Source organism: Myxocyprinus asiaticus, chromosome 5, assembly GCF_019703515.2.
Source record: "Myxocyprinus asiaticus isolate MX2 ecotype Aquarium Trade chromosome 5, UBuf_Myxa_2, whole genome shotgun sequence".
Taxonomy (NCBI): Eukaryota; Metazoa; Chordata; class Actinopteri; order Cypriniformes; family Catostomidae; genus Myxocyprinus; species Myxocyprinus asiaticus.
The window spans coordinates 89,547-110,225 of NC_059348.1; the positions used below are offsets into that span (position 1 = coordinate 89,547).

The window sequence follows — 20,679 nt, forward strand, 5'->3', positions numbered from 1 at the left end:
TCTGAATAGAGCAGTTTTAAAACTTTCCCCTAACGGTATTTTACAACTGCAGCACTACATGGCCAGAGGTATGTGGACATCCCCTTCTTATTACAGGTTTAGCTATTCCCGTGATTCCAGTGAAGATAAATATTAATGATACACCATACAGTGACATTCTAGATAATTATGTGCTTCCAAATTTGTTTCCAAAAACAGTTTCTGTTCCAGCATGACAATGCCCCTGTGCACAAAGTGATGTCCATATAGAAATGATTTACTGAAGAACTTGACTGGCCTTCACAAAGTCCAGATCTGAACCCCAATGAACATCTTTGGGATGAATTGAAACAGCGAATGAGAGTCAGGTCCCATCACCCAACATAAGTGCCTGACCTCACTGGGGCTCTTGTGTCTAAATGGGACGACCAACTCATGTCAATGATTTTGATATTAAAAGCTCAACAAGAACATATGGGTCTGGTGTTTAGGTGTCCACATACTTTTGACCATATAGTGTATAAAAATGTTCTGCCCATGCCAAATAATTAAAGCTTAATAAATATAATTTTCACTTATTATAAATTAAGGCGCAAACCTCCCAAGCTTTTTGTTAGAACACACATATGTTTCTGAAGGTTTACCGTTTTACTGTCACTGAACATGTTCAGAAGGTCCTCAGTTTCCTTCAGCTGGTCCAAAGCCAGAGTTATCTGACCACGAACAAGATCTCGCTCACGCTCCAAATCATTCATCCGTTTCTTAAGAAAAACAAATTTAGCATTGGATTTTACACAAATAACACTGTGTAACAAATTATTATTTTTATTTTCTGGGTAGTAAGTGTTATTTCCTAATTGCTTATACCTCAAAAGTATAGAAAATGGCTATTATTCCCCACAAACTTTACTTTTGCAACCAGGACAGTTATATTTTGAAATTTACCTATTTCCAATGAGAAAACGGGCGAATTTGTGTCTTTTTGGTCACATAAATCAGAAAAAAACAACATATGAATCCATGTATTTGTAATTAAGTAATATTCAAAGCCGTGCTGGTCCATAATGGTAACAAGTACCCGTCTCTTCCCCTGGCTCACTTGGTGCACCTCAAAGAGGATTACAACAGCATCAGGACCTTGCTGGATGCCTTGAAGTATGATGAGTATGGCTGGGAGTTCATAGGTGGCATTCCTGATGGGTCTCCAAGGCGGTTTTACCAAGTTTCCCTGCTATCTTTGCCTTTGGGACAGCAGGGACACCAAGGCGTACTACCACAGGCGGGACTGGCCACAGCGGACCGAGTTCTCTGTGGGGAGGAACAACGTCAAGTGGGAGCCACTGGTGGACTCCCGGAAGGTGCTGATGCCACCACTGCACATCAAATTGGGCCTTATGAAACAATTTGTCAGAGCTCCAGATAAGGAGTCGGCAGCCTTCAAGTACCTTCAAGACTGTCTGAGGCAAAGGTCAAAGCCGGTGTCTTCGTCGGACCACAGATAAAGAAGGATTTTGGATTCATATGTTGTTTTTTTCTGACTTTATGTGACTGAAAATACACAAATTCGCCTGTTTTCTCATTGGAAATAGGTAAATTTTAAAATATCGCTTTTCTGGTCACAAAAAGCAAAGTTTATGGGGAATAATAGCCATTTTCTATACTTTTGAGGCATAAGCAATTAGGAAATAACACTTACTACCCAGGAACAAAAATTGTGTTACATAATGTAATCAATCACATAATATTATTTCAACATTATTTCATATCACATTCACCTTCTGCTATTTCAAACTTGGCTGTTAAATTTTGGTATGTTCCTCACATAAATCTATCATATAGCTTCAGAAGACTTGCAATTTGGCACACAAGTCATTTGGTCTACTTCTATGATACTTCATGTAATGTAATGGCACTTTTATGGTGCTTTAGCATGACTTTTAGAACTTGACGGCGCCCATCCCCAGGTCAAGTCTGATCAACATTTTCTGTTTTCTTCTTTTGAGTAAACGATGACAACCTTTTCATTGTTGGATGAACTTGTACTTTGTTACAGAGGTGAGAAGAGTTGAATTCTTACCAGGATGTCTTTCAGTCCTTCAGAATTAAGATCATTCTGATTGCTGGCTTTCTTCACCATCTCATCAGCCTGTTTCATCAAGTCCTCTAATTCTTTCAGTTTTATCTCATAGTTACTCAGCAGTTTCTCCACATGCTTGGACACTTGTTCATTCTCATTGCATTGCTTTGTGATGTTTTTAATGTTATCTGAAACTGCAATGAAACCACAAAAGTCAATGTGCTATTACCAAACATGAATAAGAATACGAAAAATAAACAAATCTGTATTCTTGTCTTGTTGTCCTGTAGAAATAGCTAAACATCCTTACATTAAGATAAATTAAACAGAAGCATAACTCCATTAGATAATAAGATTTGTTTTCACAGAAAATATGTTATCCAATTTAAAATGAAGAAAAAGTCAACTTAATTCAAGATATATTCTCAGAAAACAAGCCCACAGACAGGCACGGGCAAATCATTAGTTGAATCCGGTCAAATGTACATTTGTTGGCTTCATCTTGCTCTCTCTTGGCGGCGTCTTTCTGAGGCGTGAAGCTTCTCTTCTCCATGTCCTTCACCATGCGCTCTGACTCTTCCAGGAGTTTGGCTAAATCTGCAGAGGGCAGAGCCGCTCCACCACTGTTCCCGTCCACCAGCTGCTTCAGGAGCTCTGAGGAACAAAGTGCGTTAACATCCCAAAATATACTGGATAATTAATTCAGTTACTTTGATACATTATTTTTCACTACAAATTGATCCATTCTACATGCAAACAGCTAACTAAACTGACATTACACTCTTACTCATAGATGTCACAGCAGTCTAATGCCAAGGATGAATGGATGTAGTTTTCCAACCCAGTCTCCTAACAAGTCATAATAATAGTACGAGTTGGAAAAATCATAAGAAATCGTATAAGGTGGCTTGAACAAAAACTTTAACTTCCACAGAGAAAACTAAATGAACTAATGAACAAAATGTAGCCCTAAACCTGAACCCTAACCCTGGGAAAAAACTTTTGTGTACCTCGGAAAAAGGAAAAATGAGGGTTTGTACAGTAACAAGATGAGGGAAGCATATTACAGGTGATTTACATACTTCAGTCATTTGTATTGCCTAAATACAGTACATTTGGAATGAGTAACCATTAAACATTTTTGGCTGATATTTGAACAAAGAGATATCGCTATTCAATTGTTGTATATAATAACTTATTTCTGACTATAAAGTGATTGATCAAAACCAAGTGATCACGTACTGTGTTGCACAAAACCACGATCAAAGGCTCCTGCCGTGACAGCGCGTCTGCTGCAGTGTTGAGGTTGCCCGGGATATGAGTGGCTCACAGCGACTTGAAGTGCTGCTGACTCCAGAGGAGGAGACAGCGGGCGAGTTGTGACATACAACGAGAGCGCAGACCACCTTGGCGGTTGACATATGCTATCGTTGCCGTATTGTCTGTCTGAACTAACACATGCTTGCCCTGGATCAACAGCCGGAACCTCCACAGGACGAGCAGAATTACCAACAACTCGAGGCAGTTGATGTGCCAACGCAGCCGCGGCACCGTCCATAAACCGGCGGCTGCGTGCCCATTGCAAACAGTGCCCCAGCCCATTTTGGAGGCATCTGTCATGACCACGACACGCCTGGAGACATGCTCTAGGGGAACACCTGCCCGTAGAAATGAGAGGTCGGTCCAAGGGCTGAAGAGACGGGGACAGACCGTCGTGATGGCCACACGATGTGTCCTGCGACGCCATGCCCATCTCGGGACTCGAGTCTGAAGCCAGTGCTGAAGCAGTCTCATATGCATCAACCCGAGCGGGGTGGCCACCGCTGAGAATGCCATATGCCCCAGGAGCCTCTGAAGGAGTTTCAGTGGAACCGCTGTTCTCTGTTTGAATGCCTTCAACAGGTCAGCACCGACTGTGCGCGCTTGTTCGTGAGGCACGCTGTCAATGAGACTGAGTCCAACTCCAAACCGAGAAAAGAGATGCTCTGAATCGGGAGGAGCTTGCCCTTTTCCCAGCTGGCCCGAAGCCCTAATCGGCTGAGGTGCGAGAGCACCAAGTCCCTGTGTGCACACAACATGTCCCGAGAGTGAGCTAGGATTAGACAATCATCGAGATAGTTGAGAATGCGAATGCCCACTTCCCTTAACGGGGCAAGAGCTGCCTCTGTGACCTTCGTGAAGACGCGAGGGGACAAGGACAGGCTGAAAGGGAGGACCTTGTACTGATATGCCTGACCCTCGAATGCAAACCGCAGGAAGGGTCTGTGTCGAGGTAGAATCGAGATGTGAAAGTACGCATCCTTTAGGTCTTCCGCTGCGAACCAATCTTGATGCCGGACGCTCGCCAGAATGCGTTTTTGCATCAGCATCTTGAACGGGAGTCTGTGTAAAGCCCGGTTCAGTACTCGCAGGTCCAAGATTGGCCGCAACCTACCGCCTTTCTTCGGTACGATGAAGTAGGGGCTGTAAAACCCCTTCTTCATCTCGGCCGGAGGGACAGGTTCTATCGCACCCTTCCGTAGGAGGGTGGCGATCTCCGCGCGCAAGGTAGCAGCGTTTTCGTCCTTCACCAAGGTGAAGTGGATACCGCTGAACCTGGGCAGACGCCTGGCGAACTGAAGCCGAGTCGGACGGTCTGCAGCCAAATACTAACAAAGTGTATGTAAACATCTGACCCACTGGGAATGTGATGAAAGAAATAAAAGCTGAAATAAATCATTCTCTATTATTCTGACATTTCACATTCTTAAAATAAAGTAGTGATCCTAACTGACCTAAGACATTGAATGTTTTCTATAATTAAATATCAGTAATTGTGAAAAACTGAATTTATATGTATTTGGCTAAGGTGTATGTAAACTTGGGAATGGGAAAAAAAAAATAGTTCTTCCTGTTTATGACAGGATAGTTATATCAAGCTTCCCATTAATGCTGGGATAATCCCGTCACGATATCTCAAGCTGAAATCTCAGAGCTGCTCTGGAGGAGTTCATTTAAGTGTTAACAGCCGTTTATACTCTAAACACATTGCATGAAAATCAAGCACCAGCAGTGTGTGTTGCATTTGTGTGAGTGTGTGAGCATGCATGCATGCGTGTGTGTGTGTGTGAAGCAGATGACAGTGCAGAGCGGCACCTCTTGTTCATTCTGTAGCATGCAGCGCACGTGACTGTATAATATTTAATTAAATTACATCCTTCTGCTGTTTAATGATCACACTTGGGCATATCCAGAGATTTTTAATTTTATTTTGAAATTGTCATTGATTTCATCTCAAAACTGTCACATCTCTTATAATTTAGCTAATTACAGCATACTGTCATATGGTACCAAAATTAGCAACAAGATGATATTGTACCATTTTAATTTTTTTTGGTATTGCGATACTTTGTTAGTACCGGTAAACCGTGCAAACCTAGTTCATACTGTTTAACTGTTTGTGCAGCTGCATGTAAACACACTTTGTTATAGTTATTACTACAGCAATTAATTGTAGTAACATGTAAAATCTTGCTGATTTACAGTGCCCTTCTTTTGTCAGTCCCATCACCCAGATTTGTGTAAGCACACCACACATTGTTTCAGTTTTATTCTTGTCACTAACATTCAAGACATTATTTTAGAATGATAATGAAATATTGCAAAACTTCACTGAATTTAGAACGAATGTAAATCTATAAGAGCATTGTTCTGGCTAACATTTGTCAAGACAGGCCCACTACACAAGAGTTGTCATTGATTCTGTTTCCTCAACACAAGTGAAACATGGCAAGACAAAATCATACACCTGTGGTGACTTTCAATGCATCGATGCAGTACACAAAAGGCACAGACATACGATCTAATGCAACCATTACAATAAAATAAATTCCTTTCTGCCTGTCCTCATTCCATATAGCATACAATAACAGGTTTCATTACTAAGTACCATTACATGGTTGTCACGGTCCTGTCACTCTGTCAGTCTGGGTTTTTGTGTGACAGGTCTGTGGCATCAGCGTCCCATGTCTGTCTTTGTGTGAGCGCATGGTTTCGGTTGATTTCCCTGCCATGCACTCTTCGGTCTGTCTTGTTTCATGTCCAGAGCATGGTGTCTGCATCCTGACTCCCTTTCTGGTTCAGTTTCGGTCTGTGTCGGGATCCGGACACTCACAGCCATGGAGGCTGTTTCCCTATCAGTGCCAGTGCCCATGACAACTGAAGTTGTGCCACTGCTAGTGCCCACGACCACTGAATCCGTTTCCCTGTCACTGCCTGTGCTCATGACCATGGAGGTTGTTCCATTATCACTACCAGTGCCCATGGCCATGGAGGTTGTTCCCCCATCACTTCCGGTGTTCACGACCACGGAGGTAATTTCTCTGTCACTGCCTGCACTAACAGCCACGAGGCCGTTCCCCAGTCTCTGCTAGTGCTCACAGCTGTGGAGGCCATTCCGAAGTTGCAGCTGTCAGTGCTCATGGCCACGGAGGCCGTTCCCATCACTGTCAGCATCTATGGCCACGGAGGCCATTCCCCTGCCACAGCCAGCGCCCACACCTGCCACGGTCAACGAGCCAGCACCCAAGCCTTCCACGGCTCCACCCCTGAGCCTTCCACAGCTCCGCCCCTGAGCTGTTCCCTCCTTAACCCTGTCCAGCGACCACCACTCAGTCCTTTGACCCCTGTCCAGCGGCCACCAACCAGTCCTCTGACCCCATCCAGCAGCCAACGCCCAGTCTTCTGACCCCTGTCCAGCACTTGCTGCCCAGTCCTCTGAGCCCTGTCCAGTGGCCCCCACCCAGTACTCTGCCGCCTCTACCCTGAGGCTTCCTCCCAGGTCGCTGAACGCTGCCTCTGCCCTAAGGCTGCCTCCCAGGCCACTAGACCCCACCTCTGTCCTGAGGCCTCCTCCCAGGCCGCCAGACCCCACCCCTCTCCTTACACTCCCTCCCTGGTATCCCCCCTTCCCTCCTTTCTGCTCTGTCTTCTGTTCTTTGTTAGTTCTTCATTCTGTTTTTCTTGTCTATTGTTTGATGTTCCCTTTTTGGTTGGGGGTGGGGGGGGATGATGTCACGGTCCTGTCACTCTGTCAGTCTGGGATTTTGTGTGACAGGACCGTGGCATCATCGTCCCATGTCTGTCTTTGTGTGAGTGCACAGTTTTGGTGGATTTCCCTGCCATGTACTCTTCGGTCTGTCTTGTTTCATGCCAGGAGCATGGTGCCTGGATCCTAACTCCCCTGTCTGGTTCGGTTTCGGCCTGTGTCGGGATCCAGACACTCATGCTCCATGTTCTGTCTGTCTTTGTTGAGCATGCGTCTTCGGGTTTGTATTTCCCTGCCATGTGCTCTTCGGCCAGTCTTGTGTCTCATGTCCGGTGCATGGTGTCTGGAACCTAACTTCCTGTCTGGTTCAGTTTTGGTGTCGGGAACCGGACACTCATGTTCCATGTCTTGTCTTGCCTTGGCGTGAATGCACTGCACTTATGTCACCTTGGTGGGATGCATTCGTGTCAGTAATCTGTGTCTGCCCCTGCCTGGATTACATTTTTCCCCCATGGGGTAGTTTATGTTTGTTTTTCCCCCTTGTGGGAGTTTTAGTTTGTTTTTTGCTCTTTTGATTATTTCAATAAATCCTTTTTTTTAAACTCTGCATTTGGGTCCTGAGACTCTCCCATTCTCTGCAGCATGACAGTGGTACCCTTACATGCCAGTACCATAGTACTTTGATATATACCATCATACTGAATGAAGAAAACATATACCATGGTATTTACAAGGTACTCCAAGGTACTTCAAAGATAATCATGGTACTACCATGGAACATGTCAGAAGTTGAGGTCTCTGTGGAATATATGTGCAATAATGGGCGTTTCCCAATCAGTGGGCATTTTCAAACCAGGATGGGCGTTCCTCAACTATCCAATGAGAGTAGGGAATCTTAATTTAGTAGGCAAATCATGTAAAGTTGTTGAAAAATGCCCATCCTGGTTTGAAAACACCCTCTGATTGAACCTAACTCTAACCTAACCCATTATTGTTCTGCAGAGACACAAGTCTCAAAAAACAGACATGGTAATACAAATTTTTTGTAAGTGTAATACATTCTTATGAACCAAAAGTATAAATATACAGTACCTTGTATTTTCTTTAGGAGGTTCTGTGTCTCTGCATCCAGATCTTTTGCTCTCTGGTGGCTGTTTTCAGCAGTAGCAATAGCTTTCTGCGAGTCATCTGACCGCTTTCGCACCTGCATACACAAACGCTGGATGAATGACTTCAGGTGCATTGGGCACATCTTAAATTGGTCAAATTAAGCCATTTCATGAAAAGTTAGGGCAGACCACATCATCGAGAAGCAAGGATTTCTCACTTACTTTTTACTTTTATTGAGGGTTCCTCGTTGATGTTATAGATCTAAAGGTGACCTTGCCTTTTCTGTGATAGGTCCTAATCTATGGAATAGTCTCCCTTTCCACGTGAGTTTAGTTTCATCACTAGCCATTTTTAAATCTTCTTTAAAAACATATTTTTATTCTGTATCTTTTGAATAGATCATTGAATAGTTTGAAATGGATAAATACATGATGCTGTATGTTTTTATTTATTTTATTATGTTTTATATTTAACTTTAATTCAATCTGTTTTTATATCACTCTGTCATTATTTATTTATTTGTTTGACCTGTAAAGCATTTTTGGTCAACTTCTGTTGTTTTTAAATGTGCTCTGTAAATAAAGATTGACTTGACTTTACTTACTGTATATATTTTATTTGATTTCTGCAGTAAACCTGTTTGTCAATAGAGCAGTGCATCACTGAAAGTGTCTTGTGTAGTACCTGTTCTTTCAGACTGTCCATATCATCTGCAAGATTCAGAACATCTTGCTCCAGTTGATCAATTTTTGGCCTCTGTTTGTTGACTGTGGAGCTGAATGTAGTCACCAGATTCTGAAAGTAAAACATGAATAATTATAATTCATTAGAAAGTTAATTTGATTTATTTCTAATTATTCATTTAGAAATCAATCAATCAGTAGCTCTATAAAAACTCTTTAATTCTCTTTTAATGCTTATTTTTTTTACATATATTTTTTGCTAGTAGCAGAGCAATGTTAACTATTTTAATACAAATATTTTGATCTAGGTACATTTCTATGTAGCTCCAGTGGTAGAGCATTGCACTTGGAAGGCAAGATATGCCAAATTTGGATTTAAATTACATTTTTAAATAGACAGTGGAGTAGGTTTAGAGTTAAGGTCAGGTTAGGTTTAGTACAATTAAAATTCACTAGAATTTGAACATGTATTCTGCTTTTTAATGTTATCAACATAAAGCCTAGTCTTATTTGGAGAAAATCAAACTTGCTTTTGGTGCCACTCAGTGGATATTTCACTGGGGAAATCAGTGAAAGTTTTAATACTTGTTTTTCATTTGCTTGTCTGTTTGTTCCTCTGTGGATGAGCCACGCATTCACCTGTTAAGTCATGTCTAAAAAAGGAGCTGAATCACTGAATTTAGAGTACCCACATAATGTTTCAGACCACATCTAACCACACCTAGCAGTGAAGTTTTATTGTAGTCATGCATTATGACGATGAGTTTGCATATTTGGATGCTGAAGTATAAAGTTTGGAACTTTGAGACTTCCAAAATTCATGCATCAGCACTTAAGAAAAGAATAGCACTGTGTGTGTGTGTGTGTGTGTGTGTGTGTGTGTGTGAGAGAGAGAGAGAGAGAGAGAGAGAGAGAGAGAGAGAGAGAGAGAGAGAGATCGCATGTTATTTGTGCAGTAATGACTGTTAAGTTGAATGTATAACCTAAAATGATGGAATTTATGAATGGAATTTTAGCACATAAAACTGAGTACATGAATGATGGAACGTGCCGGACCGCAATACGTGTTGCGTTCTCAGTATTGCTGCAAGGGGCATTATATCAGGCATTAACGTATACTGTCTTCTTCAATGGTCCATTTTCCCTATCAGGTCAACTACTGTCATGGTTAAGCAACAGTTTGAAGAGAATCTTGCCATGCAAGTTAATTAAAGTTATCGTGTTAATATAACAACAACACATCAGGTTTAATGGCATTATATGAAGGTAACTCTGCCACCCCCTTGAGTTTTGAGGTTTGCTGCTCAAAGCAAGAGTGCACGCAAGTGTGTACAACTGTACGTCATGCTTGCAATACATTGGTCAAGCATTTGCATCTGTGTTTGCATACTTGCGTAAAGTATGTTTCTGGCTGTAGAATACTGAGGGATAGGAAGAGTGAAAAGAGGGAAATTATAGAAGGAGTGGATGGAGGAAATGGCAGAGTACCATTGTGGCAGTCATGGCCTCCTCAAGCTTCTTTAGGTGTTCTTTAGATGAAGGTGTGAGAGAATCTAAATCAAGCTGATCTTTAATTCTTTTCAGCTCAACGTCAAGCTTTTCCAGATCATTCAGCAACACCTGAGCGCAGTTATCACACTCTGAAAATAATACACAAAGACGTCACAAAACATCAGGACATATGGGACATAGATAAAACTCTGTGACTGGAACAATTATACACTAATATCCTTTATTGTACCTGCACACTCTTCCTCTGGGTTTGTGCGTTGGAGCTCTTGGGAATTCCTGCACACTATGGAAGAAAAAGACAAATTGGCAAAGAAGATATTTCTGAGATCACGTGACAGATCACAATGCTACTTTCACTTTATTAAAAATCTAAAATCTATGAATTTGTATCTTTTATAGCCTACAAATTATTAACAGTAACACCCTGTCTATACCAGACGTGAGAGGTGTGACGTGACAAAAGCTAATCACATTTATTATAATCAATGATGCTGTCTACACTGGATGCAATGCGTAAAGTCATGTCGTGGCAACAGTAAACGGCCATTTAGAGCTGCACGCGCTGGCACTACACATGCCAACAAGACAAATAAACGGTTAAGAACATTGTTCGATGCGTCCGGTGTAGACAGGGTGTTATAAATTAAAGGTAAATGATACATTTAAAAAATTTACACTAAACATAGCCCAGATGTATTAAAATATAGTGAACTGAAAATGTATTGAGAGAAAAATAACAATACTCACATTTCTTAAGTATATTTATTGAAATTATAATTAAATGGCAGTCTACCTGCAAATATTATTTGGAGTCCTCCACATGCATTTTGTGATATTAAAGATTACTCGATTAATTGGTCATTAATTTTCCTGAAAATAGATTATAAACATTTCTAAAATTGAAATCCCTATTTTGTTTAATGGAGCACATCTGCTCAACTCACACTGCAGTAAGGAAATAACACTTTCTCATTAGTGTAAAAAAATAAAATAATTTATATATATATATATATATATATATATAATTTAAATCGTAAAGTATTTATACATTATACTAGTATTTATTGCACTGCCAGTATGGGAAAGTAATATATGTTTTTTTAGAAGAAAACATTATATTGTACTTTTTCTTGTTTTACCATAATGAGAATATAATAAGAGTCACTATTGAGAATAAGAATTCGCAAAATGCAAAACATTTTTCTAAAAAGGCTTTGTTTTCTTAATGCCAAGTATAATTTAAAACCTAAATTTTGATTTTGAGTTGAAATGTGACCTGGACATGTTATGATGAGATTCACCCTTATAGAGCTGAATACATGTAATGTTAGAAGAATAAATTCAGACCTCCAGTTGTAATGTCACACAGATTTCCAGGACAGTTGCACTGATGACAGCGTCCACCAGAGACCTGCGGATCACCATAAAACCCCACCGCACATCTGAGGAAACATATTCACCCCATACATTCAGATTAACGGCAGCACCTCCTACTGTACATGTGTTGCACATTTCATTATGAAAGGAAAGACGTGTATTGCAAACTTCTGCTGAAAAGGCCAACACGACAGCGAACCATTATACACTACAACCTGGTCTCATAGAATCAAGGTGGTTGCACACTGGACGTGTCTGGCAAATTACACAGTGCCTAAAATTCTAAACCATTGTTTTCTATGTATGTACACTGCCATCACCCATCGTCTGTTAGCAGCATCCAGCTGACTTTGGAGGCTGCTCAAGACTCTGGTGCGCCACTCAGCAGCATTTATATAGTTTTCCATTATATTACATGAAATTCAACTTAAATCATCAAGTGATATACATTACTGACTTCAGCCTATACTAGAAGATACATTGGGTTTAAGTCATTTTTTAGAAATAAGTTTCTTTTTGTGGTTTGACAGCTTCAATAAAGCTACGTATAGAGAAATTTAATATAAACATACAGTAATTTCAGTTTCTGCAGTTGCACCATTTTTACACCAACCTGTGAACTTCCCTTTACCACCTACACGTTCTGTGTGCGATACCTGTGACTTGCCCCAATACCAGTGCACTGCGCTTCTCATCCAGTGTGCATCCGGCTTCACGGTACTATAGCAACATTTTTGAACAATGGTTTATTTCCTGGTGAAATGAACACTAGATGCGCTACAACAACAATGACTTTTATGGGGCCGTGGTGATGCAGGTAACCAAGTAGCAGAGTTTGGGTGAAGGCTCCAGCATTTTTATTATAAATTATCCTGTTTGAGTTTTGAAAACAGCTCAACTTTTACAAGAGTTAAACTATATTAGTATTTCATGTCACTGGAAAACTTATGGGGTTCATCTTTAGTGAGAATGCCACCAAAAAGCATGAGAAAAACTACAGAGAAAAAAACAGAGCGATACTTCACCAGGAGGAAAGGACCAATGATCAAAGTGGCCTAGCCTCACAAGATAAGGCTGAGCTAATTAACTAAATTAGCGATGCTATGGAATCTCTGATGGCTAGCATTGCCAAAATGATCGACTCCAAATTAGAGTTAATCCTGGAGAAGATACACGACATCTCCAAAGATGTGCAATGTATCAATAACTGTGTGGAAGAAGCAGAAAAACAGATTTTAGCCATTGAAAACACTTCAACCGGGACTGAGAGTCGGTTAACACAATTGGAAAAATGGTCACTTTTCTAACTAAGCACCTGAATGATCAAGAAAAGAGAGGGTGATGCCATAATTTAAGGATTATTGGCCTTCCAGAGAAAACAGAGGGCCTGGCAGTTGTCAAGTTCATAGAGAGATGGATCCCCGAAGTTCTTTATCTGGAGACAAAGAATGGGCGAATAAAACTTGAGCAAGCACATAGGATTGGTGCACTGGGGATTGACCAGTATACTTGCCCCATGATCATAAGGATTCGTAATTTTGGAGATCGACAGCAGGTGATGGATGCCATGAGACAGATGCAGGATGTGCGCTTTGAGGGAAAGAGAATTAATTTTTTCCAGGATTTGACACAGAAACGGCGCTGAGGATTTGACGAAGCTAGGAAAAGGCTCCAAGACATGGGGATATGATATTCCTTGGCTTACCATGCTACCTTGAGGATCGTAGTTAATAACTCCACTAAGGTATTTGAAATCCCGAAACGAGTAATGACATTAATTGACTCTCTGCACAGTCCTAAAGACATGAGAGATGCATCGGCGGTTTGAACACTGGATTGGTCCAATTCACTCCCCTTTTGAAGATGATCGCTGAATGCGTATAAATCAAGCTGTAAGATGTTTTAGCTGTGGGCTGTTTTCTTTATTTAAATTAGTGTCAGAGTAGGAACAATATACCTGCATTTACAGTCAGGTGTCTTTTGCAATTGATCGATCAAATGTAAAGATTTTCTCATGGAATACAAGTGGCATGTATCACTCAATTAAGAGGAAAAAGTCCTATCTTTAAAAAAAAATAAAAATAAAAAGTTGATATAGCACTGCTTCAGGAGACTCATTTGAAAGTTACAGAGCATATAAAGCTCCAGTGGGACTGGGTGGGCCAGGTTCTCATCTCATCTTTTACTTCCCATAGTAGAGGAGTTTGTATTCTTGTTAACAGAAAATTACATGACGGGGAAAAAGACGGGAGATATGTTATTCTAAAAGGACTGCTCTTTGGGGATTATATTTCCACTATGAATGTGTACATGCCTCCGAATCAAACACCTGACTTTTTATCTAAAGCATTTGCACATTTTGCCGAGATGGACTGTACACAGTCTGTAGTGGGAAGGCATCTGAATTGTGTAATGGATCCATCTTTGGATAAATTGCTTGCAGACTGTTCTTCCTTATCTGAGCTAGACTGGTAGCTGAAATCTGTTCTGACTTAGGATATATCGATGTTTGGCGAACACTAAACTCTGGTTGTAAGGGTATTACATTTTTCTCAGGGGCTCATAAAAGCAGTTCACAGACTGATTTTATTTTTATTTTTTTTACTCCTAAAGCATTGTTATCCTCTGTTGTTTCCTGTGATATTGGTAATTTTGTCATTTCTGCTGCACTTAACTCTTTCCTTACTCAGAAAGCAAATCAGGCTATTTGGGTAGCCAAACTGAAATAGTGTGAGTTTGGTAATAAGCCCAATAAATATTTGGATTCTCTCGTAAACAAGAGGGCTGATTCACAAAATCTTTCATGTATTAAAGATTACTGATGGCAAAAGTATCAGCACTATTTTCAAGGTTTGTATAGTAGTGAGCAAGTCTTGAATAGGGTTGAGTTGACGGATATATATTTTACATTTTTTCAAAAATTGATTTACCAAAAATGAGTGACAAACTAAGAACAGAGTTAAATGGGCCTATATATATAAAGAAGAAATCACTGAGGCACTGCATATTACTAGATCAGGAAAGGCACTAGGCCCTTATGGGTTTAGTATAGAGTTTTATAAAGACTTTCAGCCTCTGTTCCTAACCCTAACCCTAACACAATCTCTTTAAACCAGATCTCTTAGAGAGGCTAACATTAGTCTTATAGTTAAGAAAGGAAAGACAGAGGATGAGTGCTCATCATACAGACCTATCAGCCTTCTAAATACTGATTTGAAACTATTGTCCAAAGTATTACCTTTAAGATTAGAGAATGTGCTCCCAAGTATTATAAAAATGGATCAAACTGGGTTTATTGTTGGATGAAATTCTAGCGACAATATGAGAAGATTGCTTAATATTGTTCAACTGTCACAACATCAAAATATTTATAGTCTGGTTATTTCTTTGTATGCTGAAAAAGCATTTGATCGCGTTGAATAGGAGTTTTTATTTTTTACGCATAGTTCGTTTGGAGTGGGTTTAAATATTATTCAAAGGGTTAAAATATTGTACAATAATCCATTAGCGACAGTTGCTACGAATCGCAGATGTTCTGAGAGGAAGGGGCACTAGACAGGGCTGCCCATTGTCACCATTACTTTTCGCTATGGCAATTGATGTAATCCACTTATTTCTGGTATTTTGGTTAGTCACAAACAGCATTAAATAGATGGACCCCTCTACCATTGTCTATGTTAGGAAGAATAGCTTATTAATAGCTGATTAAAATGCATTTTTTGCCCAGATTTTTATATTTATTTCAAATAATACCACTTCTCTTAAATGACACTACAATAAATTAAAAAATGTAGTTCCTTCATCTGGAACCAAAAGAGGACCAGATTAAAATTGACCAAGATGCAACTTCCTTCGAATAAAGGAGGTCTAGCAGTTCCAAATATTAAAGTGTATCAGCTGGCCTCATAGTTTAGTTATATTTTTAATGGATGAGAAATGATCCAGACTCAGTCTGGTTGGATATTGAGTCATTTAGTTTAGATGATGTTTTACCAGTTTCATTGTCTTGTCTTCCATTTGTAATAGATATGAAAAATTGTCAGGTTTAGGGCAGAACAGGATTTTAAGCACTACTCTACGAGTATGGAAGTTAATTAAGAAATGGGAGGGAACAGCCAAAATACTGTCATCTATTATTCCAATACCATCTATACATCTCCAATACATCTATTACTCCAATCCAGGTATAATAGATAATGGTTTTATGTTATGGAAAGATGCAGGCATAACCATTTTAAAGAATCCTCATGAAGGGGAGGTGTTGTTGACATTTGAACAATTAAGAGTTAAGTTGAAATTACCCCAAAATCACTTCTACAGGTATTTACAACTTAGAAGCTTTATACAGAAACGGACTGGTCCTACTTTTTCTTGTTTTCATACTCCAACTGAATATGTGCTATTAGGAAATAAATCTAGGAGGTCCATAATAGGATGTTGCTATGAAGCTCTTTTTCAAGGAGTAAAAGTGAATACTGATGCAACCTTAGCTACTTGGAATCATGATTTGGAGGTTTCAATTTATGTTGATATTTGGAAATAAATCTGGGAGTATGCTAGTTCCATATCAATTTGTAATAAGACTAAAGAATTACAGTTCAGACTTTTACATTGTCTCCAAATCACTCCACTATGTAGGCGTACGTTTAACCCATGTAATTCTCTGCAGTGCTTGAAATGTAAAGTAGAAGAGGGAAGCTTTGTTCATTGCATTTGGAAATGTACACAGATTAAAGCCTACTGGGTACAGTCCAGTTTGTCTACTGTTGGGGGTTGCTGAAAATAATGTAAAAGGCACTCTGAGGAAGAAACTGTTGAATTTCCTTGTGTATGCTGCCCATAAAAACACCTCTTACATGGATATCTGTTAAACTTCAGACTATTTCTGAGTGGCAAAAAGTCATATTTGACTTTCTTTCATTGGAATATGTTACGTATTGGTCAAAGAGAAAACTGGCACTGTTTTATCAGATATAGACAAATATATTTGATTACACAGGTCCTAGAATTTCATGTATTTTCATTTTGATTATTATTACTATTATTATTATTATTATTTATAAGTGTATATCTTCCTACAAATTATAATTGTAAGTACTGATGGTACAAATATTTGTTGATTACTGCTATATTGTACATGTTGTGATCTGTGGTCAAAGTTCTTTTGATTTTTTAAGTAAGGGGGTGTCGGAGAAACAAAACAAAAAACAATGACTTATATTCACTTTCACACAAATCACGAGTAAAACGGCAGATTATCAGTTCATAAACACTTACTTTTCACACTGTTCCTCACACAATGCTATCTTATGACATCTAAACACTTACTATAGCGAATGACTCATTTTAACATTTGCATTACATAATCAACTACAAGCTTGTTTGAGGTTTTTCAGATTGCACAGAAGTGTTGCACAGGACAAGGGCACAAGTCTTAAAGAGCACACAAGTGAACACCACAAAACGACATGGTTTCTTTAGCAATTGTGTTTTCATCTCACATTTACTTTTCTGATACTGTCGGTTATGTTAAGGTTTAAGGTTTAATATAGGGAGGTAGCTTTCGTTGATTTAAAACTCAAAAGAGCATTAACATTAAAAACCTCATCCATTTGGCAGAACATTTAACTTATAGTGGACCTTTCACATCGGCACTGTTGCGATGCCTGTAGTAAACTGTTTAATAACATTTTGCCAAAATATTGCCACAGTCAGGTAATTTTCATGAGAGCAGGTATGTTGTGGTTTATATGTCACCATTAAGCCAAAAGTATACTTCAGTTATATGCAAATGCTAGGTGTCTGTGTACAGGACGAATGATGCAAATTTCTTCATGAGCAGAGTTCTCAAGCACTAATTTGCGCATGCACATTTAATTATTTGCACTAATTAGTGAGTCGACAAGGTGGCAACACTCACATTGAGCCGTTGTTGAGAAGATGTAATCACCGCTAAACATCTTGAGATGAAGGTAGAAACAACATCAGTTGATGTGCATGTCAAGAGCGCCTGTGTGAGGAGGTCAGGAAATACCTGCATTTGCATGAGTCTGAAGGAATATAAAGACTTCTTTAGGGGTCTAAACTCCTGAAGAGAAATAGTCCTGTACCTCTTAGCAGTCGTAGCGCATGCTTCAACCGGCTGTGTATGTGCGCACTTTTTACTTTGAATACTTTGACTTTTCACTGACGTTAAGCTAAACTTCCTTGCTCAAACAGCTTCACCAGAAAGACCATGATGGGCAACCAGATTCACCAGCTTATTGTTGCTGGTGAACAACATGGCTCTTCTGGTTCACCAGACCAGCACTAACCAGTGTAAACCAGTCTGGACCAGCTTGGAAATTCATGTAGGTCTAAGCTGGTCTTTTCAGCCGAGATAGACAGTCATGGATTGCAAACATGATAAAGGGTTGAGTTTTTAAAGAATCACATGGAGAAGTAGACATTTAAATGAATTAAAGTTGTAACATTTCATTCTGTAAAACTCACCGCTCGCATGCTTCACCTGTGTAACCCACTTTACACAAACACTGGAATCTGCCGTTCATTTCAGTACAGCCCACTGCAAAACTACACATAAAGATGTCATATGTTACTCTTTCATAAAATTATCTTTACAGTAAAATGCCTTTGAAAATCCATTGAACTTTACTGTCTTAGTGAAATTAATTTCCATAGGCAGATATAATATTTCAAGAGCAAGATCCAACAACTTTAGGCTGTGCAGTCTGATGAGCCACAGCCAATGTGAAAAATGAATATCTAGCCAATGATTTTTACATGAAGTCCATAAGACTCACTTGTTGTCTTGAGTGCTGAGGGGACAAGGACACGGCCTGCATGTTCTCTGAGCTGCATTACCATAGTAACCGTCTTTACAGCGCTCACAGTGATGTCCAGCAGTATTAAACTGACAGTTCTGTTCAAGAGGACACATTTAAAAGGGACAAATTCACATTCATTCAAGTATAAAAACCTGTTTTCATTTAACAGGTTTTGTTAAAGGCACACACACTCAATAAATATTGGAAGCACTGCTTAGAATCAATTTCTCTGTGTCACCTAAACCTTAAGAAATCAATTCTTATTATTAGAACTGTTGAAAATGGTTGTGCTACTTAATGAAGTGTAGAAATTGCAATACAGTGTCTTTTTCCAGTTGCTGAGGCATCACTTACATTTCTTACAAGTCACTTCACACTTGCAAGTCACATTTCAGTTTGTTTAAAAAATGGTCAAAAAGATAGAAATACATTTCTACTGAAATTCATCAGTCAGTTTTTTAAAGAGTTGAAGGCTATTCTATGCACTGCTGTTTTCAAAGAAGAAAGCAAACTGGATCTGACCAGGTCAGAGAGTGAAGTGGACAACCCAAATACACAACAAGAAGAAAACAAACTCTCTGAGAAACAGACTCCTCACAAGTTCGAAACTAGCAGAATCAATGACTAGAACCGTACATGCCAAACACATGTATTGCTGCAAGTAGAGGATTCTTGGATGAACAGAAAGTTTAAAAACACAGCATAAATTTAAATAGAAATAGTTATTTGTAACATTATACGTGTCTTTACTGTAATTATTGATGAACAGAAGCATACATTTCTTTCAAAATAATGGTGTTTTGAAACTTTCAAAAGGTAGTATATATTTACATAAAACTATTTGACTCTCATGTCAAATACAGACAGACTGGTCTGATTTGAGAGAAATTATTAAACATAGCTCTTCAATACCTAATATGACACCAATTAAGTATGGACATTATCTATAGATATATTGCTAGAGCTATCTTAATTTTCTTTTATAAATTACACCTGCTTTGAAAAGTCTGCTGTCTATTTTTTGACAAACTGTTTTATAAATAATGCATATAGAATGTTAAATAGAAATTATAGAGGCCATTCTAAAAGCTTTGAACATTTCTATCAGTAATATTTTCATTTGCACAAATGTCCCGTTACTGTAAAACAAAGGTTCCCATGTCTATTAAACATTAAAAAATGTCTCTTTACCTGCACATCATGTAGTGCTGGATACTGAACTGTCTGAGAGTCGTGGACAGAAGGGAACTGAATCCTCTGAGCATCATTTAACGCTGGATACTGAATACTTGGTGTCCACTGTGCCTTCAGTCTCTGCGGGTGCCGTGGAGCCCTGTGTTGAGGTCTGGGCCCTCCAGACACCATCAGCAGCAGGGCCCCAAAGAGAAGAGCCCCTAATGCCACACTCCTCCATGAACTTGATTCAGACATTCCTCTCTGTTTGATGTGTGTTAAATGACTCTGTTGCTCGCAGAGACTAGTCTTATTAAAGGGGGAGGAAACGCCCCAGACAAGCGCCCATACATGACTCAACCACCGACATGCTGACGCAAATGAACAAGGAAATTGAGTCACACTTAGGCATGCAGGTACACCATGTCTGGAGAAATACTGTAACCGAGGGGTATACATGCATCAAAACACACAAACAAAATGTATAAAAGAACATCTAAAAATGTCCACCTATTATCAAGAACAAACAGGTAAACCTGAAATATTTTGTCCAACTCTAGATTACCTAAAGGCAACAACAAAATTCACCAGAAGTTTATCAGTACTTGACCGAGTTGTTTTTGGCAATATGGTTTGATATTTATTCACACTACCAGTCAAAGGTTTGGACACACTTGACTAAAATGTCTCTTATTATCTTTAAAAAAAATGGACCTAAATGCTTATGATTAATGATTATAATTTGTTTTGTAGACAAATATAAAGTGCACTTATGTAAGATTTCTTTTATACAAGAATTAAATACATGAGTTGGAATGGATAGTGAAGAAAAAGCTTCCAGAGTAAATTATCAGAGTGTACAGAGCTGTAATCAAGACAAAGGAGCACAAATATAATATTATTTTGATTAGTCCA

The 20,679-nt window shown here is 39.3% G+C and overlaps 1 protein-coding gene across 1 annotated transcript in view; it reads right to left on the bottom strand.

Annotated features, from left to right (window-relative positions):
• si:ch211-241e1.3 (laminin subunit alpha-3) overlaps window positions 1–20,045 on the bottom strand; it is a 40,852-nt gene extending 20,807 nt beyond the window's left edge. Inside the window, exons 1-11 of the mRNA XM_051697467.1 lie at window positions 19,783–20,045; window positions 18,568–18,686; window positions 18,257–18,337; window positions 11,735–11,829; window positions 10,617–10,670; window positions 10,364–10,515; window positions 8,877–8,987; window positions 8,175–8,286; window positions 2,543–2,710; window positions 2,057–2,250; window positions 624–740 (exon numbers count right to left, since the gene is read on the bottom strand). Coding sequence (XP_051553427.1) covers window positions 624–740; window positions 2,057–2,250; window positions 2,543–2,710; window positions 8,175–8,286; window positions 8,877–8,987; window positions 10,364–10,515; window positions 10,617–10,670; window positions 11,735–11,829; window positions 18,257–18,337; window positions 18,568–18,686; window positions 19,783–20,022 — 1,443 coding nt within the window. The 5' untranslated portion in view covers window positions 20,023–20,045. The remainder of the gene's footprint in view (window positions 1–623; window positions 741–2,056; window positions 2,251–2,542; window positions 2,711–8,174; window positions 8,287–8,876; window positions 8,988–10,363; window positions 10,516–10,616; window positions 10,671–11,734; window positions 11,830–18,256; window positions 18,338–18,567; window positions 18,687–19,782) is intronic.
• Between the last annotated feature and the right edge of the window lie 634 nt (window positions 20,046–20,679).